At 40.5% G+C, this 27,142-nt stretch overlaps 1 protein-coding gene across 1 annotated transcript; it reads right to left on the reverse strand.

Annotated features, from left to right (window-relative positions):
* KCTD3 (potassium channel tetramerization domain containing 3) lies at nt 1–25,053 on the reverse strand. The gene is made up of 18 exons (XM_041477029.1): nt 24,672–25,053; nt 21,153–21,206; nt 19,726–19,771; nt 18,789–18,862; nt 18,298–18,356; nt 18,023–18,103; nt 17,307–17,441; nt 16,358–16,448; nt 14,099–14,289; nt 10,116–10,231; nt 6,897–6,984; nt 6,658–6,774; nt 5,574–5,744; nt 4,260–4,415; nt 3,183–3,279; nt 1,731–1,915; nt 1,501–1,639; nt 1–1,174 (listed from the first exon to the last, which is right to left on the reverse strand). Exons 1-18 carry the CDS (start codon nt 24,743–24,745, stop codon nt 592–594), a joined length of 2,457 nt encoding a protein of 818 aa, XP_041332963.1. The 5' UTR covers nt 24,746–25,053; the 3' UTR covers nt 1–591.
* Between the last annotated feature and the right edge of the window lie 2,089 nt (nt 25,054–27,142).

The raw sequence follows: 27,142 nt of genomic DNA on the forward strand, positions 1-27,142 counted from the left end.
TAAGCAACACTCCTCTGGCAATTTATTTGGACTAAGAGGCAAAATCATATGCTATTTTGGATAACTTCCTCCTTAACCTGCACAAAATACTTCAGATACCAGACAGCAGCATAAAGAGCAAGGATCCCATTCATTAAACAACACTACAGAGGCAGCTCTGTGAATTAGGCAAAATCCACCCAAAACAGCAGCAGCACTGTAGAGCAATGTGCAGCTGCATCTACAGGGCATCCTCAGCTCAGCAACCATGTTTTCCTTTAGCACTGTCCCTTTTCCCAAAACAAAAATAATGACAACATATCACATGCCTGACCACAATTACGCAAGAATGCACAACAATATTTTGGACCAAGTACCGTACTACACTTTGGAGCATTACATAAAGCCACACATTAAAGGGTTGTCCACATCAAAGCTTTGGCAGCAGCTAGGAACTTTCTCATAGCCTTACAAGTTTTATTCTGAACAGAATAAAACAGAATATTTTTATGAGAACAAAATCCCACTCAAGAAACAACCCACACCACATAACATCATGCCTTCTACCAGCCAGAGGGCACCTGCACCTTGTTTTTGCCACCAGACACATTTTCACAAGCCATAATCTTGGCAGGATGAGTCATTCTTCCGGTGTCGTGGTGAAGCAGCTGTTTTTGTAGGTGATGGAGAGGCTGCACCGGGTAATTCAGGCCCACCTTCAGCAAGGACTGGTGCCGAGGCCAGGAGAGGCACTTTCTTTCTTCCCAAGAAACCAGCTCCTTCAAATCCCATTTTCTTTTTGCTTTCTGCTTTGGTTTCATTCTCTTCTTCTGGTCCTCTTCTTTTGAGATCCATAGAATTCTCTGGCAGGCGGTGAACCTCTGTACTGCAGCACCCACTTGCATCTGTCACGCCTGTGCCTCGCACTTCAAGTGCTGTTGATTGGACTGCCTTTCTCTCAGCTGCACTGCCCTCAGCTATTGCCTTCCTGGTCTCTGTCTGGCTTGAATTCCCATTTGCAGCAGCTGCTTTTTCTGTTGGGCTTTTGCTGGATAAGTTAAAAGCCTGGAAGTCCCGGTAACTGTGAAAGCTCTCTGTCCGCCTTGCTCTTGCCAAGAGGGGGCTTTCTCTGTATGGTCGCACAGAACCGTATGTGGCAGTTTCGTGGATTGTTTCATGGTGCTGCAACTGGAGGCTTTAGAAAATACAAGAGCAGATGTTAGGCTGAGAATAGCAGCCAGTTCTTCTGCACACCATTCCTCCCACCTACCACTGCAATTAGCACTACAATAGCAATACACTCATCACAGCCACCACACAAAGGCTTCCAGATCTCAGAGGATACTTCGGTCTGCACACATACAAACCAGTAGAAATCAAGGAGTACGTGTGTGTAGTTTTAAACCACTTAGGACATGAAGTCAGAGGCTCAGTTACAGCCTTCAATTCACAAAACATGTTTGCCTACCTGAAAAGTAAAACCTTCGGTGTCTGCAGCCAGTGCCACCCTTGGTGACTTACCTGGAATTAGATTCCCGAAGCCGGTTTGGCTGAACAACTGAGGTGGCAGGACTGATGTTGGGTGTGGCACAGCGAGATGTACTCAAGTCACACTGGTCAAGCAGCTTGAGCAGCTCTTCCTCTGTGGGGCCACCAACATCTGCACAAGAGAGAGCTCTTAGAGGCCAAGTCCATTTATTGCAATCAGGCACATCTGAGGACACAAAAAAGAATCACACCACAGTCCTTACCTTTGTCTTCACTCTTATTAACCATGTCCATAGCTGTGGTCAGGTCCCACATCTGGATGCTGCCATTGGAATGTCCAGTGAAGAGGTAGCGGCGTGGCCGGGAGCCCATCCTGCTGGATCCTTCACATTCTCGCACAGTAAATGACGAGATGGTAGTGCAGTCAACTGCCTGGATCTCACAGATCCTACAGGAAGAGCAATCCCAAATTACCTGAACAATTGCACCTGGCAGAGTCTGGCCACTGAAGTCAGTACTGGTTCCTTCATTTTCTGAGAAGGCACCAAACTTGCTATCAGAAAAAGACCTTTTCTCCAAATGAAATTCCTTCCCCTGCATGACTGGCAGACAAGACTCCCACCCCCAGTCCATCTGCACTCTTACTGCTTGTTTATTAGTCAGCCCCCACATGTTCTATGTCTGTTTGCTATTTGCAATGATAAATCTAAGGCTCTCACAACAATGACAGAAACCAGCCCCTTCATATGCTAGACACTCTAGGAAACTAACCTGCAGAAACAGCACATTAACCACAAAAGTTATACAAAAAGATACAAAAAATCCAAAGATGATTTATCTACAAGGTAGATGTTATCTATAAAGATAACTTTTGTCATATCACAACTGCAATTTCACTTGTCATGGCAGATCTCCATTGCTTTTTTCCCCTTTATTTTAGAAGCTTATGAGGAGTGATGAGAAGAAAAGGACTCCCAAAACTAAGCTGCTCATGCTCTGAGTAGTTTGTTTTACTGGCCCTTTGTAGTGAACTTTTCACCCAAGCAGTACCAAAATAAGTGATAATGTTGAGGCATTAATGTTTTCATCCAGATTCAGAGTTATTAGGCAAGAGTTGCAAAATTAAGCATAGAACTGAAATGCACTGTCTTTTCTGATCTCTTGTCATCTTCCTAGCCTAGCAGGAAGAAAAGCAGCAGTAGATTTGACAACATTTTTTTTACTATGTTGGCAGTAATGTAGAAAATTATGAAGTCAAGCCTAAGAAAATAACTTAATAGATGACCTAGAAAACAGTACCTCCATTTTAAAGGTTCTAATATCTTCAAGGCCAAGTGCTAAGAAAGAGAGAAACCCATGTGTGAGCAGCATAATCCCTGCCACCAACAACTTCAGCATTAGTCCTGAAATTAAATGTTAGCATGGTACTATGGTTGAGAGTCACATATTCTGTAGAGGCACATAAATGTTTGTTTTGTGAGCTCCATCATGAAGTGAGTCTCTGATATCACAGTTCTCAAAAAGCCTGTTGGCTTTAAGGTTATAGTAATTGTTAAGTAATCATTCTGTTACTGGCACAGAAACGAGTTCATCCAGAGCTGTCAAGCATAGTAGAAGACTGTTATGTGCAACTGGACACACAGCATGGAGGAGGGAGACATCATCACCTGAACAGGCCTAGTCCTGCCTCTTTCCCACTTAAAACATGCATGTACCTTTTCCCAGTTGAAGACAGCCTTACAAACAGCTTATTCGTAATGGGAACAACTTTTTGGATAAACACCTGTTGGTCATCACGTTCACCAAAGGGTCCTAGAGGAAAAAAAGGAAAGATCACTTGTTTGTTTGTTTCAATCTCCTCAACTTTTTCCCCAAACAGTTCTGAAGACCCAGACTCATATGAGTATGACCACTGCAATTTTAAAGTATCAGGAGCAGGGAGCCAAAGATAACCAGTAGCTATCAAAAGCCATCCAATGGTTAGCAGTCTCTACACATCCAAATCAGTTTTTGCTGTGTGTTCCTGGAGGGACACATATTCTTAAGTTTGCTGTGTGTTCCTGGAGGAACTACTATAACAGCACAAACCCTACATTAGGTCTCTATAATAACAGCAAGTAATTTGTTATTTTGCAGCTCCTGCATGTCTAAAGGCTTAATCAGATTTCTCGTAACTGACCCCAGCCTGTGTTCACAGGGCATCCTGTTCATCAAAGGTTCATTTGCAAGGTTCAGACCACCAAGGAAGCTAAACTACCTGTCTACCCGTATTTACCAACACACATTCCTTCAGTACCTTGCTACAGCAATGTGCTAGCACCCTTTGCCTCTGCAGTTGCAAGGCTTCAGTGAACTTTGTCACCACTTGAAAGTCATTTAAGAACTTTTTCCATGCTTTGCTTAACCCCAGCTGAACAGTGAACTAGAATTTGCAGTAGACTAAATGTTTGCTATGCTCATCTGCTTAATACAGTCTCCTGTGCTTTCTCTCATTCTGTAGTTAAATCAGAATTGAAATGCTACATCAGTTTGCTCAAGGAAGAGATACAGTGTTTCAAAGACTTTTTTGTCCCTTTTTCTGTCATTCAGAATAAGTCCTTTAAGTGTATTCATTCTCTACAGCCTAAATAATAATCCCAAGTGAATCTTACAGATCCTTGCCATCATTTTGAAGGAAGAGAAGTGTATAAGAGCTTACACCCATTGTCTTGCATGTTAAAGGGCTGAAGGTCTGTTAAACCATTTTAAGACTAGTGAAGGTACAGGCACAGCACAAACCAGAGATATCCTACCAATGTCATTTCCAGAACAGTAACTGCCATGACTCTCTGCTTCCTCCAGGGATAAGATTTTGAATGATGCAAGAGGGGTTGAGCCTGGCTGAGTCGAAATCATACCCCGGAACCGAGTCACAGTCCATGTCCGGACATGGTTGTTATCAGCACAAACTAGAAAGGAAAAGATGTGCATTTACAAGGGATGACAAAACATTTAGATAAACTTCTCTAATGATCATCTATATGATAGTTTTTCAAGACTGAGCGATCAACAATTTAGTCAATGTGAGGTCCCACAGCATCTCCACACAATTTTATAACAGTCTACAAATTCTTCCTGATGTCCTATTTTCTAATAGTTTTGTTTCTTCACTCAGAAATTCAAAAAACTGAGATAGGTGCAACACCAAACTAAGGTCTGGTCTAGCACCAATAGCCTACAGCCCCTTTAATCCCCTGTGTGCAGATGCTAGGACAAGATGTCATGAGAGTAGCCTTGGCAGCAGAACCGTCCTCACACAACAGCCCTATTCCATTGAATTCATAAATTAACTCAGTTTTGTATATAGAGATGTGCCCTCTCCTGGTACTGAGGGTTTAGCAGCAACTTGTAGGGGAATAGATGACCTCTGGGCTGTTTATTTGCAGTATAATGGGACACCATGTTCCTGTTCCTTTTTTTAAAATAACGGGATAGCAGCAAGATGTAAACCAGTTCTCTGCCATACCCTTGCTGCTGGATTCTAGACAAAATAGATTTTTACAGAGGAAGGAATGACTGCATCTGCTCTGCAAGTAAGACACGTTCCTAAGCATAAGACTAGGACAAACAGAATAGCACAACAGACACTGGGAGACTGCGGAGAAAAGAAAGAGAGACAGCGCTTTGAAGACACAGGAAGGCTTTTTCAAGGGCCCAGGAGGAGATGGTGCACATTTTGCTGCAGCCCAGAAAGCTCCTGAAAGCTGTTAAAAGAAGACTAGTCCTGAAGGATCTGCACATAACAATAAAACTTGACAGAGATACATTTGTTTACAAGTCCTTTTATTTCTACAAATGGCAACCTTGGAATAAGACACAAATGAAAGAGTGAGTAGTTCTAGTATGTGGTCAAAAAAAGCTTGGGCCTTTCAACTGCTAAAGTCGTTGAAAGAAGCTTACTCTAAGAAAGAGGATCTAAGCAAATCTAGCCCTTCCCCTATTCCCAGATCTGTCCAACTCATTTCTATTACATGTGGGAATGATGCAAGTTATAGAGCATAGCATACAAATACTGCATTGCTCAGGAGGCGGGGAGAACCACCAATACACATCTGTGCACACATTACCTGACACGAGGTGTTTCTCTGAGAGCATGATCTTTGTGACAGGGCTTCGATGAACCGTGAAGGTCTGAAAGAGCTGAGGGCCAGACCCGACTGTCTCAGGGTGCTGTACAATCACCCTCACTGCTCCAGAGCTGGTGCCATATGCAATCTCAATCCAATTGCCACTTACACCTAAAACAAGCAAGAACACAGTTGTTCCCCCAGGAATAAAAGCTTGGCTTATTTTGGGGGCCAGGGAAGGAAACAGTAGAAAACAATATTTCCAGCTTCCACATTAAGAAAGCTATGTTTTTTTTAAACACTGTTTACTCATTATTTTCCCATAAACAGGGAGGGCATTTTGCCGCTAAAATGACCCCAGGTTTGTTCTATTGCATACTACATGCTTCAACATTGTCTTAACAAAAGCCTTTTTTCCCCATTCTCTCCTCCCTCCTGAAAGTGAAAGAAGAAATGGATAAAGTCGTATGGTCAGGTATTTTGGCACTCCTCACAGTGATATGGTCTGTATGTGCCATGTAACATTTATTTTTCTGCTTTAGTTGGAAGCAAATGGGAAAGCAAAGCAAAACAGAAAGAACTACAGTTTAACAAGTCACTGTGGTATCCATATTATGTGAAAGTAACCACTTTCTCCCAGTCTGGGCTTTTTTTGAGTTTTATTTTGCTTTGGGTTTTTGTTGTTGCTATTGTTTCTCTTTTTAATTTAAAAGATAACTGCACTATAATTAAAAAAGCATCATCAAGCTGCATATGGAAATGTTTCTTAGCACATTGGTTATAAAGTCAGACACAACAGCAAGGTTGTCTCTCCCCCTTACTCAGTTCAGCACAAACTATTTCAGCAAATACAATTCATAACCTGTGTGCCTCTCTGGTGCAAAAGGCTTAAAATCAACCAAGATACATTAGGCACAAGCATTAATATAGGAATACGTGTAAGTATATGTTCCTATTTATACAGACTACCAGTGTAAGGGAAATGCTATGCCTAGTGTTCATCATTCATTTGAAGTCCATTTAGAAAACAGAAAAGCACATTTCTAACAAACTCTCAGTGAGGAGACAGTGGTAGAATACTGACTTGTTTTAGGTGTGAGGTAGACACTGAGAGCTGTTATAGCATCATTGGAGGGATCATGGTACAATTCTGTCACAAGAAGATCATTGTCTTTCATTCGAAGTGGAAACTTCTGCATGTCTGTGGGGAGGAGACATTTACTCTCATTAGACAGAGTTGTTCTGATGCAACTTAAGTCAACTAAAGACTGTAACAAAAAAACTCTTTATCCTTTTTATTCCACCCTGCTTCCCATTTCTTACCTATATAGTAGATAGAACCATTGTTACAGCCCAGCAGCAGGAAAGACCCAGCAGTATCATAGCTTGTGATAGGAACAACATCCTGAACCTAGCGCAAATAGAAAGGAAAAAAAATTCAAATAAAGAATTTATGTTGTTACTTCCTCAGTTTTTAGACATTTTTTGTGTATTTTGTTGATCATCTGAGTTTGGTACTGGACTGAAGCCATTGTGCACACACTTGCATCTACTTGACATACTGCATATTCCTCTACCAAACTGGATCTGAAGTTCAGCAGACAAATCAGCACAAGTGCTCTGGAAGATCCTTCTCTCTGTGAAGGAACAAAGCTTTGAGAGTTGCACCTAAACCATATTTTCAGAAGTCGATTTTTTCCCATATACCAGTGAGTTTGTTTCGCCCTTTCTGTCCTCTCCCTTCTTCCATTTCTGACAAGTCCTTAAGACATTTCTGGACCAAGGAACTAGATGTTACATCTCTATACCTTCTTTTATCCAAGTTTTATCCCTCTGCCAAACTATGGAAATCTCTACCTCTAGCAGATATATAATGTGGGGTAGAAATTCTTGTACCGTTACAGTTTCTCACTTCCAACACAAAATGACACCAAGCAAACTGGAAGACAGTCCTGTCATATTTTACCTACTGATCTACAACTCAAGATGAGGGATTACACATGCCCTTTCTTTGCCCTCTAGGATTAATAGGAGCGCTTATTCCTCCAAGTGGGACAGAGATTTCAAGCAAAGAAAAAGTTTAGCTTCTCCTAAGTAAAGTGTCCTATTTCAAACAATTATTTTTTGCTTCAGCACTGAGGAGGAAAAAGGCAAAAGCCATTTTATCCAGAGCACTCAAACATGCACAGTGTCATGGTATTTGTCCTGTACTCTATGTTTCAGTCAGTTCACTTGAATAGACCTTGAATTAATGGACATTTCAGCCTAAGTTCTCATTTCTCTCTTACCAGCATCATCCTTCCAATTGCTACAAAGACTTGAAAAATCATTTGCAAAATACTTACAATGAATCAGCTGGATAAAAGCAAAACAAACCAACCAAAGAAACTTCCCCACTTCCCAAAGAGCTCAGACTCTAAACCAGTACCCTTTCCTAACTTAAGGACGGTCTGTAAACCCCTAAAAGATTTTATCTTCTTTCCTTCTTCAACAGAAAGAATTGCGTAGTGTTCCTAGATAGGAACACTAGAGGTGATTCAGCAGCTGCCATCTGCCAAGATGTGAACTTTCATTAGGAAACAGCAACCCTGTACAACAGTCACTGGTAAAACATAGCCAGTGGGAATCCTCACTTTGCCTAGTAGGATTTTCTGTCACACTCTACTGTTTTACATTACCTCTTACTCTATAGCACTTTATATTCTGCTTCCTTTAAGCTCTCCTTTGCTAAGAATTTCATTACTAATGTATCTAGCACCCACACCATCCTTCTCCTCCTTTTAGCATGCAACTGAAACATTGCCAGAGGAATAAGCACTAGGAAAACCACACCACTAGTCTGCTCAAATCTCCAAGAAGGGAAGATGCAAGAACCAATAAGATGCAGAGATCAGAATTACATCAGGGTGTAATTCACCACACAAGGAAGAATAGATTTGCACAAATAAAAGTAGAACTTAGAAAGACATCAGCCTGAAAGAAGATGAAGTTGTTGCTCTGAAACGGCATCAGCACACAAAAACATCGCTCACTGAAGCAAGTATGATTGCATCCTAAGTCCAGAGCTATGGGCAACTCATGGGAAAGCAGTCAGTTAAATATCAGATATTCTCATTAGGAATTTCAAGATTAACCCTGCCACTTTACATTTTTATGGGGTTCTTCAAGAAACAATGTGTTCTAAAGGGATATTAAGATCTAAAGGAAGACATTTGTGGGGTTTTTTTTGTTTTGTTTTGTTTTTTGTTTTTTTGGGTTTTTTTTACTAGCAAAAGAGCCCAAGATACAGAAAGCACCTTGAAATGGTATTGTTTTGGGGTTTTTGTTTTTTTGGTTTGGTTTTATTAGTTTTGTGTTTTGTTAGTTTTGTGTATCCATTGACTTTGTTTGTTTATAAAAGGAGCTATTCTCATCCTCTTGAAAAAGAAACATCCAAAATCTTTTATAGACACACTAGTATATAAGCCTCTCAAAGATTTCCTACTCTTCAATAAGAAATGCTTTCACCAAAGGACTAGTCAGTCAAACTGAAGAACTATTGACGTGATATGGAAGATTTCTGTGGCTCCTCCAGAAACAAAGATAATGAATGGGACATCAGGTTTTATTTCTTGTAACTTGCTCCTTTAGAAAATATTGTTAAACACCAGCTTGCCACATAGCATTAAGTTGTTCCTTAACAGAAGATTCTGAAAGGCATCAGTAGAACTTTAATTAATGTTTTGTTTAATTCAAGGCCATACTAACCTGTCTGTCTCTGATGCAGAAGCAAAGTTATCCCACACCTATTATCTACATTATTTGTTACCAGTACTGTCACTAAGAGTCAAATCAGAACTTAGTCAGCAAACAGTGCAGCAGCCTCAGGTCAGTTCTGCCTCGAGATTTGCAAGACATTTTTGGGATTTTCAGTGCATCCAGGTTTTGTGCCACAAAGGTGTACATCCAGCTGCATTACAAGCTTTGTTATTTGAATGCTCGACTGTTTCTCAGACTCATACTGACTACATGGATCTCTATTTAATGTGCATTCTGACAACAGGAATCAGTGCAGCCAGAAGCATCCACACACAAGATACACATCATTAAAGTATAGTTGTGTATTTCTTTTGACAAAGAGTCTCCTATTGTAAAGCAGCTTTGAAGACACCCCAAATACCAGACTGCCTTCTTGTTTTCTTTCAGATAGTCCAGAAATTGCTGTCACACATTCCCCACAACTTTATTTTCTATGATGCTAATGAACTTTTTATAAAGTTAGCAATCCATAAAGAAGTTTAAATATACTGGTACTTGACATTTATTACCCCAAATCACACCACATCCTTTCATTTGAGAGCCTAAAAAGCATGCTTCCTAGCAACACCAAACAAGTCAACATTCTGCTCACAGGCACAATACCCAGGTCATAAACTCTATAATACAAGTTCGGGCTGAAAAGCTTATGATGAGCACTTTCCACATGCTTTTAAATTATTTTATTCTCTTTTTACTAGAAAGGCATTCCAGCTTGTAAAAAGTGATGTGGAACATTTAACAGACCTGCCAGTGCTGAGTCACAGCGTTCCATACTCCGACTTTCCCTGTATGGCTTGTAGCCACCAGCTGGTTGCCAATGAAGAAGAGAGCATCTACAGGCACTCCAAGACTGAACACTCCTGCAAAAAAATGAAGAGGCTGTGAAGCTCATCTAAAATAAAGAGAAAAACACAGTAACAATAGAATCTCTCCATTATTATCACATCACTTTTATTCCAGGAGCAAGTAAAGAACAGCCAAAACTGGGTTTGCAGTGTGCCAGGTGAGGCACCATGCATGCAGCAAACTGGGTTCCAGTGAATGGCAGTGTGATGTCATCTCTGCTAATATCATCGTTGTTTGGAAAGAAGAAAAGAGGCAGAAGAAGCTAAAAGAGCCCTTATGAAATATACAAACATTTTTCTACAGCCATCAAGTTCTCAAATGGCTTTAAAATAAAAAATATATATATATTACAGCAAACAGGAACTTTTGGTGCTTTTGTGGGTTTTTATTTAGCTGTGACTATGAAGCATCATTTAAGAAGCAGTAATTTCATGGGTTTTGCAAATTTGTGCCATACTAGTTTGCAATTACCTGTTAAAATATTACAAATTGTTGATGACTTTTTCTTGTAAGTCCAGTCAAGTAAAAATATTTTGAAAATGGATTTCAGGAACTAAATACGACTACAAGGCTTCAGCCTTATTCTTTGGAAAAGACTGAACAACTCAAATGTGACCATATTTGAATATATTTTAATTTTTCTTTTAGTAGAAATACTTGAACTCAGAAAAATAAGCAGCCTGCAAAAGTCTACTTCTTTCTTTCCATTCCCAGATCTTTTATTTGGTTGCAGTCCATAAGCAGAGAGTACAGGCTAACAGGCTATTAAAACTTGAAGCTATACAGGGAAGCAGTTTGACCAATCATCACATACTATTCAAATTTGGAAGATAAAACTTACCAGCAAATAAATGCTGGCCTTCCAAGTAAAGGAAATGTGTCATCAAGAACATTTCACTTAATAAAGATCAACACAGTGCAGCGCTTGACAGGCATTGATGGCTGTGGTTGTAGTTGACCTTAACATCTGAGGTGTTCCACAAAATTGATCCTTTCTTTAGAGCTTCCAAGTCTCATCATAGATCCAACATGAATAACTTTAACTGAACTGTGAACTTGGATAACATACCATATTTTGTACTACTTATTGTCCATGTATTTAAAAGTTACAGCATACTCAAAAGGTCTGAGGTAATTTCCAAGTTTGCCAGCTATGAAGTCCAGCAGACTGGCCCTATAATTAATTTGGTTTGTACATAATTCTAGGCTGTTTTTCTGCCTGGTAAGTACAAAAATGCTGGGGATACATTACAACACCGAAGTGTCAAGCTTCACTCACAAATTTCCTATTGCATCGTGCTCACTCTATATATTTATACTACTTCTCACTAATATACCTTGACTGCAGCAGATAGATGTTGTCAAAACAAGAGTATCCAATAGCTGGAAAATTCCTCAGCATTGTTTAGGACAAATTCAAATGAACAGACTATCATTCCCACACAAGAATCAGCCCTCCATAACATCCAAGAAGGAATCTGAGGAATTTGTTTTAATTATGGTGCTAAACCATTTTCCAGGGCAAAGTACAATCATTCAGTGCAGATAAGATTCAGCAGTACAGGGCACATGAAAAAGGCAGTAATAAAAAAATCCACAGAAACAACTAGAATTGATTACTCCAGAGAAGGACAAGGTTCAAGGAAATCAAGGAAGACAGCTTGAATGGTCTGGAGGAATTTGAAGTGTCAGTCCTGCTTAGGCTCAACAATCTTGAGACTTGTCCACAGGAGAGACAACACTATATGTAATGACAGGCTCTTGTCCTAAGGGTCCCTCTCAGTAAAATACTGCTTACAGCAGCAAGCCAGCAGCAGTGTCTTATATAAGTAATATCAAAAGGGAAGGAAGCGCTCTGGGAGAGCTCCATCACAGAGATGCCAGCCCACACAATTTGCTGGGGATGGTGTTGTCAGGCTCCAGCAACTGTTTGGAACAAGTAGTTTCTTTCACAAGATGACAGCAATGTACTGTATCTCTAGCACAAAGCAGCACTGCAAGCATTTGTCTCTACAAGGAAACAAAACAACTATGTTCAAGTCATAACTATTAAACACAAGCATTTTTTTTTAACCAATCAACATGACCTATTACCCAAAAGAACAGCAGTACATTTTGGTCAATGTCAGTCTGACTGGGAATTTCATCCTGTAGGCACTTTCTGTCTGCTTCCCCCCTCCTCCTGCCCCAAGTGGCAATTACTCTGTTTCACAGTGTCACTTGAATGCAGTACTTTTGCCTGATTAGCAAAAGTCCTTGCTTCAGTTTTGTTGCCATTTTCAGTCATTGTCTAAGCTTATGATACTGGCATATTTTAGAGTATTATTTGAAATAAAAGTCTACTTATGTTTTTTTTATGTCTCTGCACTTGATTTTTAAAAAACCCAAGATGCTGCTTCTTGTATCTTGTTAAAAATCCCGAAGTAACACAAGCAGCTAATTGAAACTGCAGGACCTGAGAAAATGCAGGAGGAATGTAATGGCACAATGCTTAAAGCAATGCCTGTTACAGGAGTACAGCTGTCACACCAACTCTTCCCTGTCCTTAAGATTCAGTCAATGGGAGCAGAGGAGAAGAAAAGGCTTCTCAGATCTGATAATTACTCACTGCATTTAATGAAGATAATTTCATATTCAATTCTTAGACACACATTTTGCATTTTTTTAAATACAATGGGATCTCCTTTTCCATTTTGCTGACCATGATTATATATAAGAACTCTAAGAGTCACCGCCAGTAAAAGAACAGTACACTGCTCATAAAAGACCTTTGCCTTTCCCCATCTTCAAATATGACTTAGTGTTTTCACACATTCATGCAGAAAAAAAAAATGCAACATCCATTAACATAGCTAGAAATTGCCTGAGAAATCTGTCAAATAAGCTCTTCTTTAAAGGCACATGGGTCAAAAATTGAATTTGGTAATTTTGACTTTAATTAATGGCTATTATAATTCTCAAGGCTTCAACTATGGAAATACATCTAATAACAAATTAGCTCAGCATTAAGTTTCAGAGAAAAGTGCTCACATAACCAGACTGCTGTCATACTTTGTTAGCAATATCCACTGCCAGAAGAAACAGACATTACTGGCATAGCAGTGGTTATTCAAACACCAGGGATTAGGCTAGAGGAAGTTCTAAATACCATTCCCTTCAATGCCTCCCAAATTTGCCCTATATTTGAACAGCAATGACTCAGACAAGCCATCAGATCAGCATCAGGGAATATTTACTTCTGGAAATGTCTTCTTGCTGTTTCTAAATCTTACAATTGTGTGTCCTTCAGTGCCATGGTGTATAAGCAGTAATTCCTGTATGCTTAAAGGAATAGTGTGGGCTTTTTTCCTACCCTGACACCCAAGTTAGAATCTCAAGAAATTTTCATCTTCCGGACTTCATTTATGAACCATGTTTGACAGAGAACTGAAGTATTTTCATCATCTCTATGTAGAAATGTGGCTTTAATAACACAAAGCAAAGAGCAGAATCACTTTGTGTCTGTAAGTTTCCACCTCCAAAGCTTAGTTTTTGTGTGTTATGGCCCAGATCCAAATGCAAGTCTAGGGAAAACTCAACTCTTAATTTCAATTTTTACACAAAAACCTCAACCTGAACAGTAAGTATTGGTTACTATCTCTTCAGTAAATGCAGTCCTCTTTTATTCTCCATCTCTTTGATTTTAAGACAGGATTCCTAGTGCAGAACTGAAGGAAGTTAAAACACTGTAACAGGTTGCTGTACTATAGCTTGTTTTGTCAATCTGTGAAAGTGAATACTGAACACCAGAAATCACACATACCTCAGAACAAGGTCTCAGACTTCCTTCTAGTTAAACACACACACACAGAAGAAAAAACAAAACAGGTAATGATAGTTACCAATTTCACTGCCACTACCACCATCTTGAATGCTCCACAAGATAATGCTACTCTCTGAGGCAACTGCAACCATCTTGTCCTTGTCTCCATGAGGTCCTCCAACCACCTTGGCATTGAGAGCCACCCGCTCAATGGTCCAGTCCAGATAGGGACTGGTGAACACCTGCTGCCACCCAGATGACTCTTTGATTCTGGAAGGGCAAAGGAGAGAACAGGGAGCAGATGTCAGAGACTCAGAACAGATAGCCCAGTCTAATCCGGAACCAGTGTGGATGATTCAGTCTTACTGTCCAAGCCACAAACTTCACATTCTGGTTAAGAACTACAGTCTACAAGAGCTGCATTTTTTCCCATTTTGAAGTCTGATATTGCACATTATTTCAGTGCTTTGCACCTGCTGGGCTTTTTCTTAATATAAGCACATCTGATATGAAAGTTATAATATGAAGCCAAAAGCCTGGGCTAAGAAACACTAGATAATGAGGTTCAGTGTAAGACTTCAGAGGAAAACTCTATTAATCTCCTTATATATCATGCAAGAAACCCAATCACACTCTCCTCTCCCGACACATTTTCTATTTATGGTGTACTGTAAGCAGATACTATTGAATTGACTATAAGCTTTATTTTTAGAAAATAACTTCCCTGTGCATTTTGAAGACATACATGGTGTAGGCACAATTTATCTTACTTAAATTCAGGCAATAATTTAGATACTTTGTAATGGAGCTAAAGCAGACTAGATCTCTGCAGTCAAGTTATAGAAAATTAAAAGCAAAAAGATATGTGTACTTTTTAGCACTGTTGCCATTATTTCACTTCAGTGTTGCATCCTGCCTGGAGCTGAAGTACCCACCCATGCAACATGCAGAAGTTGTAGTGAACAGACTTAAGAGCACAGTTGCAGTAGCAAGACTTTGAATGCAACCAAGACATTCTCACAAACCCTATGATCAAATTTTAAAAGACTTTTGTCATACTTCAAAATTTTAAAAAATATTATCTTTAAGATGCCCTGTACTTTGCTCTAGAAGAAGGGAGGAGGGAAAATTCCACCATTGTATTCCTAGAGCTCCTTCAAGTTTTGGAAGAAAAAAAGAATACAAGACTGCTGCCTTGAGTCTCTGTGAAGAAAAGCAGCATTTTAAACTGGCATGTTGACCTGCACCCTCTCTCACCAGCCATTCAAGTCTGACATGACTCATCAAAAGCATCACTAATGCCATAATTTCAATGGCAAAAAGTCTTGTTAAGTAGTTTAACAAACAGGAAAGAGGCAGAATCTTTCAAAAGTGAGCTAGCAACCAAAGAAAAGTCAGAGATAAAGTCCTAAAAAGGGGATAATTAGCACAAAACCAATTGCCAATCATTGCCTCTTTCTCTGTCAGACAAAAACATTAAGCAGAGCAAGGGAATCCACATTTAATATAAATTATAGCAAAAAAAAATGCAGTGGTGAATGTAAGTTAGATGTGATTAGTTACAAAGTTTAAGCAACTGAGTTAGTATTCCAGAGAGTGAATAAGGCAGCAAAGTATGGCTTTAGCTTGGCAGTAAGCAGAAAGAAGCTGTTCCCATTACATTCTTCTCCCCTCTTTTTCTGAACCACAATATGACAGCCATGTTAGATTGGTCTGAGCAACAGCTCTTGTTAAAACATTACTTTCCATCCAAAAGACAGCCACCAATTAAATCAAGACTATGAGATGTGAACTAAAGACAGCTTCTGTAATGTGGAGGTGTTGCTTATATTCACCTGATCTTAAAAAATAGCCAGTTTATTTTCAAGACATTGAAGACATTTTTCAGCCATCCAAGTGAAGTAGCAAGTGTTTAATAGAGCTGGTCAGCTAAAAATATCTGAAGACAAGGTAGCAAAATGTAGCAAAAATTCATTAACTGTTTCAGCTTCCTTGACAGTGTAACATCATAAACTGTTTCCAAACTCACAGCAGGAAAACTTTTTAAATTCATTTTCCATTGAAAAGCCTGCTCTAAAACAGGCTTTTGAAGCAGTTGTATTGGAGTCAATTTGCAACTTTTCCGACAGTATCAATAAGTGACATCAAAGCAAAATATGAGTTCTGATCAAGCTTTTTTTTTTTTCACCAAAAAAAAGCAGCAACTCATATTCATAGGATAAGACTGAATGCATTTATCTATTGCTATTTCAGAGTAAGCATTTTGCTTTGCCCTTAGCCAATAATAATGATTTTTTTTTTTAGCTTCCTGTAAACCGACAAGCAACTTTATTCCTACCTGTAGCAAACAGCAAAATGGGCATAGGCAGCTACTATCCAGTTGTGGTGGCCAGCTACTATTAGGACTTTGCGTGGGTCCACAGGAAATCCTAAAAACAACAAAGCTGAAGTTAGGCAAGTGACAAGTATTAGATGAGCAGAGACATCTATAACAGGATAGAGCTCTCTGCTACGATGTGCAACAGAAACTTTGATAATTAAGTTTTCAAAAATCATTTTCAGCAAGATTGTAGTTTGTAGTATTGCTCCTCACAGCCTTGGTATGCTACAGAACTAATGCTTATGCTTGAAGAATGCGCCTTTTACCTCCTTTTATCCAGGACTGCCTGCTTCCAAACCTCTAGCAGCTCACTAAGAATCAGCAATTCATATCCTTCTTTTATATTATATATAGATTTGCATAGTATAGATTTTCCTAACACTGCTACGATTTACAGGATTATGACAGAAATACAACACTTCTAACAGCATCATTTTGCTTGCAAAGTCAAAGGCTGGAAAATGACACAATTCAGGTCTATCTCACAATTTTTCTTTGCAGACTACCTTTACTCTAAAGACTTGACTCTTTCAGAGCAAGTGAGGCACCAAGAACAAGAAAGAGGTAGAAGAGCAGGAATTAGGCCCTGAAAAAAGACCAAAGAGACAGTGGCCTCTCTGTTTTTTAGTATGGTTTTAGTACAGTATAAGGCATTTGTCTAATGGGTCATGCTAAGTCTTCATGCATGAAGAACTTTGCTTTGCCTTTCTCTCAAGCCTCACACCTGGACTATGAAGCAGTGAGCCTTCAGTACTGCAGAGGGAGTAGTCTTTAACTAAGTATTCAGCAATTTTAACCAGGCAAACACAGAATAGCAGATTTAAAACAGATACAGCCACACAGTTCTTATTTCCCAGAGACAAGCATCTTTGCAATTTGCTTTGGTTTTAAAACTGACACTGCTCACCTAGTCTGACTGTACCTTCCGCTGTACCAGCAAGTGTAGGCTGGACACCACCTCCATGCATCTCACTCTCATTCTGACCCGTTCTGATGTCAGTCGGTGGCCCAGTAGTATTATTTATCTTACGGCTGGGAATGCCTATTAAAACAAAAAATGTTTTGTGTCCCTCCTTAAACTTCAGCAATATAACAGATACTAGTTCACTTTAGAAATACAGGATTAGCACTTGTGCATTTTGATGAAAATTTAATTTATTTGCTAAAAGAAACAGGCAATACTGTAACACTGAAACAGGAACTGCTTTTGCTCTCTAGGTTGACATTCACCATCTAAGGAATTATCTTCAGAAAACTTGTCAATAATTGGCAAGATATCCTTTAGACTTCAGTTTAATACATGAAATGTGTTCATCTCTACAGAGAATTAAAAAAGTCTAACAGGTATTTATGTTGGTAAAGGAAAGCTCATTAGTGGTGATTTGTCGCTAGGCAATAGGACAGAAAGGAGAAAGCGCCTCATGCTGATGACATTAAACTGAAAGGCTCCTGAAGAACCTCAGCTCTTGTCTACAACCAAACACAGCCTGCTTAGTACTAACATGCCACACCCCCTGCCCAGTATTCTAAACATGCTGTTTATTACAGCACAGAGATCAAAGTCATGGGTTTAAATCACAAGTGACAGCAGTAAGCAACATCAGACCATGAATGCAAGAATACCTGGAGGAGGTAGGTAGCCATGAAAAAGGACACTGCCACATGATGAGCGTTCCAGTTCTTCACATAGTAGCAATCTTCTCACTAAGGAGGAATCCCAGATATGACCGCAGCTTTCACTTCATTGAAAACATTACATTACCTCAAATATCCTTCCATTTTTAAAAACTTTTACTTTGAAAATCTTCAGGGTCACAACTGCCCAGGATTTGTCAGTAGACCATTACTACAATAATAATTATAAGATGAGCTCACATTAAGAAAAAAAAAATAGTTACCTAAAGGAGTGATTCCATAGAATTCAGCTTCATGCCTGAGGACATTAATACTCACTCCCCTACAGAAATAGGAAAAAAACCAAAAACCGACAAGAACAAAGTGAGTCAATACTTTGAATATAAATGCTTGCATACAACTGGACATTACAAATCTAAATATCAAGCTACCTAACAGTTTATAGAATTACCACAAAATGCATTCAACATGTTGATGTTTCAGATTTTAAAGTGATCTGAATTTGACTCAATTTTCATTAAAATAAAGATACAGAAACAATAAAGAAATACACTACAAGAAGTGGTCTACATTACAAGAATCTACTAACAAAACAGAATGTCACCATTTCTGTTTCCACCATGACATACATATACTCTAGGCCTGGCCCAACATCTATGAGGGAGCTGAGCCACATACCAGGCACCCAACTAAATGAGTAAGATGAAATATTCATCACTCGCACACACAATTTGGATTGAAATGAACTTCTTACCGTAAGTCTAACTCCTTTGTGCGAAGAAAATTTAAAATGGGTGCAAATGCTGCTGGATCTCGATCAATAAATATCTGCAAAGAAAAATTTCTGTCCTTGAGTACTGTTATGGAGCAACCATCAACTAAAGTGCTATTTTATGCTGAATGTGGGAAAGAGGAGTTGAAGATGAGGAAGTGAGCAGACAAACAAATCTCAAAGTTTTTGAGCCTCTTCTTTGTTCTCATTTATTCTACTGTCCACTAAATTAAACATTCCTATACGACCTATATACAAACACTGTTGCAAATAGACAGCACATAATAAATCTGTTCTTTAGGTTCTAGTCTCCGCAAAGGACAGTGGATGCTTTCAATTTCTAGCATGTGTTCAATATGCAGTAACTGTAATAAGATCTCAAGATAGGTTTTGACTTTTTAAAATTCAATTACCATCACAACTACCTCTACACTTTTAGCAAAGTAGTTGTGTGCCTTACTATGCTCAACAAGATTACTGTAACTAGAGTTTCCCATTTAAGAATATCATACCCACAGACTGAAATTGCCATGGCTACATGTTTTTGCCAAGAAAAAAAGTGCTACATTTCCATGTTAGATTACTCAACTACACATGCAATGCCTATCTAATGAAAATTACACCTTGCTGCAATACAGCAATTAGCATTCACTCTGCTTAAGAAAAGTATAGAGTTGCTGTTTCTGCATTACCTGTATAATGCATAATTAGCATAGAAGTATGAACATTGTTCAGTTTCACTTGGCTTGAAACAAGGATGAGAAGCAAGAAAGCCAGAGGTGTCACTCATTTTCAATGAAAGTTTAGCCTGACTCAGGCAGTGTAATTCCATTAGCACCCACAGTAAAAATGCTTTAGGAGAAAACCTAACCAAAAGCATAACATCGAATTTATGAGTTACAGCACATTCATTACTCACAGCACCAGTTTCATCCTTTAGTGTTGAAATTCTTCCGCTCAGCAAACTGAAAAACAGGAAATCTTCATTAGGTGTCCCCCAGAAATGTACTGACACAAACATAGGGTAGGAACACTCTGGGTCAGTTAGCTCTCCTTGGTTACTTTTTGGTAACACAATTTATCGGAGCAAACAAAACAGCCAGAATGCTGGAGGAGTGAAATATCTCTCCTGGACAAAGGAGAAGTGTATGCACACCTAAGGAAAGTCTCAGAGATGCATCATAAGGACCTTCAGATTTCCAAAGAAAATAGACAAAAGGCCTAGCCTGAAAGGATGAAAAAGTTTTCCCAGGCACTTAGAGGGCTGTGTAGTTTGTTAAAATCTAGTTTAATTGGTAAAAGCTGCTGAAGCAAAAATGATGAGTAAACAACCCAATCTGTAAGGACTTACTGGACAAAAGTGGCATGAGTTCATTTTTACACAATTCTACTTCAAAGTTCTTCTCCCATCAGATCACAGTACTTTTTCTCCAGACCCATATAAAACACAGTGCCAAAATCTCACTTTACAGGTAAGATGGACACCAACATCAACAGCTTTCATTTGATTCTGGATGACAATTATCCAAGATTTTCCAGTACTGGATAACTTTCAGAACAACCTCCTTAGCATATTTTATGTTGAGAGACTGGAGAGTAACATGAGACTTCCTCCTTGTGCCTTTCCTTGCATGCCTCAAAGAAGGTGACATTTCCCTGGCATTTCATTTATCTGAACATTTCAGTAAAATAGGAACAGGAAATGCTGCATATGTCAGCTGCTAGGCTTTTATTGGGAAAGACATCTAGAATATAAAAATTAAATGTAAGGAAATAAAATTGCCAGCATTTAGGTCTTCCTCTGTGGTTTTAGGATTAGCTGGGGTGATAGAGGTACAGCAGCTGCAGAACAAAATACAAACCCGCAGAACTAGTAATGGCACTGACGTAGATAGAGCATGTTCAATAATTCAACATCTTCTGTATCACAAGTTAAAACCCTCAAAACTTTGAGGTAACTCAGAGTAGAGCAATAACTCAAAAAAACCCAAACCAAACAAAACCAAAAATGTTAAAGGCACTGCTAATGCATATGGCCAGTAAGATCACAAGTGGTAACAGAGTCACAGTCAGTGGCATGTCCCTTTCCTGCAGAACTGGAGGTTATGTCCACAATATTCCATCCAAAAAGTGACAGCTCCTCAGCACATATAAACTGCCATGGCTACATTCAAGGAAAAAGATGCCTCTTGGGTAACAGCCTACTTCAAATGAATCTGTCCCATTGATTGAGATGGGGGGAAAAGCACTAATACTATTTACAACATAAATTAAGAACCAAGAACGTAATTTTTTTTAATGACTGTTAATTTGTGTTTGTCAAATGCGATGATATATTACAAATACCTGGAAAAAAATGAGTCTGGAATCCACATCAGTGTTTGTCTTGATGTGCTGAACCTATGAAAACAAAGTTACAAATTCAGAATCAACTGTAAAATTGGAAAGAAGACTGCTTTATCTAAAACTCCTTGATTTGTCCTACAAAGCTAATATCAAACAGGTTTGGGAAGTTTGAGATGTTTCAAATACCTGCAACAAGTCAGAAGTTGCAGATTCTTTGCACAGATTGTCCTTAAGCATGAAGCAGAACTGTTTGGAGACCACACAAGTAACATTCTTTATATGTTTGCAACACACTGTCCCAAACATCCTGCATTTCCTGGTTCTCACACTTCACCATTAATGCTTGCAAAAAAACATCCACAAAACCCAAACACTGCTCCACACACAAAACCCTAACAATAGTTAGCAGGCAGTTATTGACAAATACAGCACACATTAGTGTGCTGTATTTGTCAATAACTGCCTGCTACTCTGCTGCTCTTACTTAGGACTGAAAGGGTGCTACATTATGCACTGCAAAAGACTACAGTGAGCTTCAAGTTAATATTTTATAGGAACATGAATTATTTGCCATTTTGGTATTTGGGCCCCTCTTGGGGAGGAGGGAGGGGCAATAACAATTAAAAGAAAAACATTATTTACTCTGAATCATATTGTGAAATAATACAAATTATAATATTACTTATAATGCCAGACAATACTTTACATAATAAATAACTACGGATTATTTTATAGTACTTCTGGTTTTGATTTAACATGAAGGAAGACAACTGAACTGGCAGCTTGGACAATGAGCTCATGCTCTGCATCACTCTCTGGCTGTACATATCCTCTTACCAGTGCCATGACTAAGAAAACTCTGGTGACCTCTTCATTAAGGGAAAACAAAAAGGATATGCAAAAGTAAAATTCCATTACAACTTTCCATCTAGTACGGGATTACAAAATAGAAAATATTTTTAATAAAAATACTTAGTCATAATTTATATAATTTTCATTGCTAGTATTTTCCAGGTTTGAAGCGGGGGGNGGAAGTAAACAAATCCCATTACTTTATGCCCCCTATGAGGCAGAAACACAGAGGCTATGTGGAACTACATAAAACATGGATTGTGCATCTGCTCACTGCAAACATAACAATGGCAAATGTGTTCTTAACAGAAAACCTACAGTGTCAGTGTTCTAAGCACTAGCATGCACAAAGCCTTTTCTGGAAAAAAAAAAAAAAACAAAACCAAAACTCTTCTCTAATATACTTCTAAGTAGTTTTGCTCAGTTTTCTTATCAGTAATACAGGTCACTACCTCTGTCTCAGAGTAAGGGATGATTCATTTAACTATATTATAGCACGTGAAAACAATTAATTACATTAATTTTATCTGGAATTAATCCAGACACTGTTTGTTACTATAGGGATTGATGCAGCATCACCATCAACCTCTTTCAATTTTATCAGTGTGTTCAGACAGCCCCAGGATTTCCTGTCTGTAATTTAGCACTATGGTACCAGTTTAGTAAGCAATACCTCATACTAACATATACTTTAGAACTTTTAATACATAGGCATTAATCTATGTAAACAACCAGACAGAGTCCTCCTTTCCAGGATGCAGAAAGAAGCTTAGCCTGCAACATTTACATGCATCAGACTATCTGCAGCTCCATGAAGTGGTCAGACAGGCCTCATATAAGGAAAACTAGGCAAACCCAGTGCAATATCCTCAAAAGACCCTTAAAGATATGCCATCTTAAAGTTATTTGAAAAAAAATACAGGCAACTGGAAACAGACGTGACAAGTAAAAGCTATAAAACAACCATTTTCAAAGTCTATTTTCTTTGCAGAGTTACATTGTAACCAGAGGGAGATACAGAGTCAAAAGAATTCACCCAATTTGATACAGTAATTTCTGTGAACATTAACTTGCGAGAGACTTCTGTCCACAGTAAAGGAATTCACTGAAGTTGTGACCAGGAAGTGACGGAGCCATCACACACAACAGAGAAGTCCTGACCGTCCCAGGGAACAGTGGGGACCTCGTGTCTGAGCATGGAAAAGCTGGGGTCTCACTACTACGTGCTCCAAATTTGTGTCAGAAATAGAGGGGAGTGCTCATTTCCTCTTCTCATCCAATTCAACGAATAACACTGAGAGTTTCAGGTTTCTAGTGAGAGTAATGAGAACTACTGAAGAGGAGTAAACGTGTATAGTACCCTACTCTCACCCATTTACTGTGCACATCATCCACTCCACTATCAGCTAAACCAGCCTTTGCAAACTGAAAAACATGGCTCAGGTGTAGCTTTTAAACGACATGGACACTACAAGGGAAGCTGAGTTTGCAAAAGACCAAAACTTCTCACACAGAAGTACTACAGTACAGAGTCTATCTATTATAGGGGAAATATCCATACACACATTTCCTACTGCTTACATCCAAATGTTGACTAATTTGCCTCATTCTTCCCACCTCTCCGTGTAGGCAAGCCCTCTGAGGGTGTGTGTTTCTTCCCCGATTAGTGCCCTTTGCATAATTCTCTCTTCTCTGCAGAGGCATTTAATTAGGAAAGCAGCTTTAAGATTCCACAGGTAATAAAATCCTGGAAGTTAAACTGGCCTGTAATTTCAGATACAGAGTTCACTGAAGAACCTTATGCAGCATAACATGAAATCTGGTCCAAGCCTACATCAAAGTTATCCTGAAAGCATCATTACAGGTGAGTTTCGCCTGTGCAAGTTACAAGCAGTTTCTCAGGGTTGAACCAAGTTCTTAATATCTTACTAAAGCAAAGGAATTCTGCATCCATTTCTACGGCATTTCGGTTTAAGAAAGGCTGCAGCACACAATTTAGTTCTCAGATCAAGTCCATGCTCTGAGTAATGCAAGAAAATTCTTAAAATAGCAGTAGTAATTCTTACTACTTATAGCTGTCTCCACGTTGTGCACGTTACTTGGGAAAACACATTACTTGAGTTTCCACTAGCTACAGTAATCTGAATGATTTCATGCCTGAGCATTTTGACAGGAATGTTTGCACTGTTTATCACGCAGATTCTGACCATAGCTGTCCCACGATTCTCTGCCTTAGCCTGCCAAAACCTCTACGTCTGCCAGCTTCCACACTTGCAGCGTACATTTGAAAACAATGCAGCTCTTTATTCTCGTTGATACCAGCGGTATCGTACCAGCGAATTTAGTATCTTACTCTCTGAAGCTGCTACACAGACTGTTCACTAGAAGCCTACGGATGTGACGGCAAAGCTTCTGTCCCTGAAGAAGCAGGATTCCCGGAGTCTCTAAGGTGTATGTAGAGCAAGCTGCCCTGGCATTGCGGGTAGACACCAAGCGGAGCCGCCAATCCGCCCCGTGTCCGCCCCCGGGTACCGCCGTCCCGGCGGCAGCACCAGCGCGCAGAGCGCCGCGGGGCAGACCCTGCCGGGCCGGAACCCCCGCCACGGCCACTGGGCGCTGCCCCTCGCTCGCCGCCCGCCACCGCCGGCCCCAGGCCCGCCCGCTCACCTGGTGCCGCCCACGTTGAGCTGGATGATCTCCCCGCTCCCGGCGCCGGTGAAGCCGCCGCCGTTCCCCGCCATTTTCCCCGCCGCCTGCTCCAGCCGGCGCCCGCCGCCGCCTCCCGCCGGGACCTCGCGGTCGAGGGAAGCAGCGGCGGAGCCGGGCGAAGGCGGCGGGGAAGGAGGCGGTGGGGGATCGCCCGGCGGCGGCCGGGGCAGGGTCGGCGGCCGGCCGGGCTGCGGCCCCACGGGCTCCCGGCGCTCAGGCCCGGCCAGAGGCGGAACAGGCCATGGCAGCACCGGCAGGAGGAGCGGGGCCGGCGCGGGCCGAAAGGCCGCGGAGCGGTGTCAGAACGCGGCCGGTGCAGGAGGCGGGGCCGGCCCGGCTGCGGCGGGAGGAGCCGGCGGCGCCCCGCGGGCAGAGACGCGCCCGGAAGGGGCCGGCGGGAGGCCGCCCTCCCCGGGAGCGGCGTCACGCCCGGGGCACGGGAGCCGCGGCACAGGGGTTGTCGTCTTGTGCGGTTTTAAAGGAACGGGGAGCCGCCAGCGACCCCCGCCTAAAATAAAGAGAAGGGCAACGGGGCTGGTGAAGGATCTGGGAGCGCAAGTCCTGTGAGGAACAGCTCGGGGGGGGTGGGGATTAGCCTGGAAAAAAGGAGGCTCAGGGGTGACCTTATGGCTGTCCAAGTCCCTGAAAGGAGGGCGTAGCCAGGCGGGGGTCGGTCTCTTTCAGCGAGTGACAGGATAAGAGGCCACAGCCTCAGGCTGCAGCAGGGGAGGTTGAGGTTGGACCTTAGGATTGATTCCATCACAGAAAGGGTGATCAGACTTTGGAATGGACTGTTCAGGGAGGTGGTGGAATCACCATCCCCAGTTTAAGGAAAGACTGGATGTAGCACTTGATGCCATGCTTTAGTTGACAGGGTGGTGCTCAGTCATAAGCTGGACTTAAGAGGTCTTTTCCAACCTAATTCTGTGAAAGCCATGACTAGAATGAGGTCTTACACAGTCCTGCATCCTCCCACCCACAGGCACCCCAAGCTTAGGAGCTCAGGCCCCCGGTAATGTCAATTCCGTATGAGAGAGGCATGGAAAAAGAAAGTTCATTGAAAACACGAGACTGCAGTGGACAGCGCTGTGGAATTTAAAGCTTGGGCTGCATCCCACAATCATTAATCAAATTCACCAATTAAAGTACAAGAATATTAGACATGACATATCCAAGCCTACAATGCAGGCTTTTCAGGAAAAAAATCTATCACATCACCCCATAAAGAAAAATTGAGGTGGAAATAAATGATAATGCAGTTAGTAAGGTCAGGCTTTATGATCCATTCCTACACCCAAACAAGGAAAAAAAGAGGCAAACATGAGCCTAAATGTTCAGTGAAATTTGCCCTAGACATTGAAAATGTATAGGGAGATCCAGGCTCTGTTTATACCTAATGTTTGAATGGATAGACTTCAAGCATGCTCAAGAACTGTGTTTTGAAAACACTGTGAGCCTAGGAGTAAACTGCTTGAAGTTACCTGGCTGCTTCCTCACTTGCATACCTTGGAAATTAGAGGTTTAATTCTCTACTCATATTGTAGAGCCAAACTGACCAAAGCTATGAAGATGCCCTTGTCAGACCCAGAAGATTTCTGGAGGAATGAGTTCTCTTTCACAAGACGCTATCACTGTCACAGAGAAACAAGCTGTGCTGGCTGTCTGGAGCTAAGTGTCTAACCAGCATAGTGTGTAAAAGTCAAATACTTCTCTAATGTGTTCTAAATATGTTACTACAGCTGCTTCTGTGGTGTGTTTTGCCCTACAGAAAAGAGAAAAGGAGAATTAAAAAGCAGCTGAATGTGTCACCAAGCCCTAGGCCTTCATGCTCTCCGTATGCTTTGGAGTCTGGCTGTAGCTTGCACTTCTTCTTGAGCTCAACAAGAGATATGCTTTCAGATTTCTGCTGAGTTGTCTTCTTCTTTCATGGAAATTATAATAATAGGAAGTAATAAAGGTTCAGATGTGCTGTCAGGCACAGAAGGAGACTGAACTTCTCTTACGTCCCGGTGGAGTCCTCTAACCATTAAAAAGCTGGATAAAAGAGTGGGACAGGGTATTTCTTCTTGTTGAGAGGAAGACTGACACTCCCTACTTTAAGCCCTCCACTTGGATCCTAAACCATGTTTGCCTCACAATGTCTAAATACCATGAAATTTTAGTTTTCCTTATTCTTAAATAAAACTTAACCGTCACTGGCATTTGTGACTCAATTAATGAAAGTCCATTTGGGAAGAAGTAATGCAAGAAAATCAGCTGTGCATTGATGCATTCTCTGATAGCTGCAGTCCTCAAATGCTTCCACTAGATGCCTCTATTGTTATTAAACTTCCGAAATGTAATTCCTGTTTAGTCTAACCATTCAAGGCATGTTATCAAAACCTTTTCTCTTGCTATTGCACCTAAAATACATGATTTGCAATCACTAA

Source organism: Pyrgilauda ruficollis, unplaced genomic scaffold (assembly GCF_017590135.1).
Source record: "Pyrgilauda ruficollis isolate IOZ18807 unplaced genomic scaffold, ASM1759013v1 scaffold4, whole genome shotgun sequence".
NCBI classification, from domain to species: domain Eukaryota; kingdom Metazoa; phylum Chordata; class Aves; order Passeriformes; family Passeridae; genus Pyrgilauda; species Pyrgilauda ruficollis.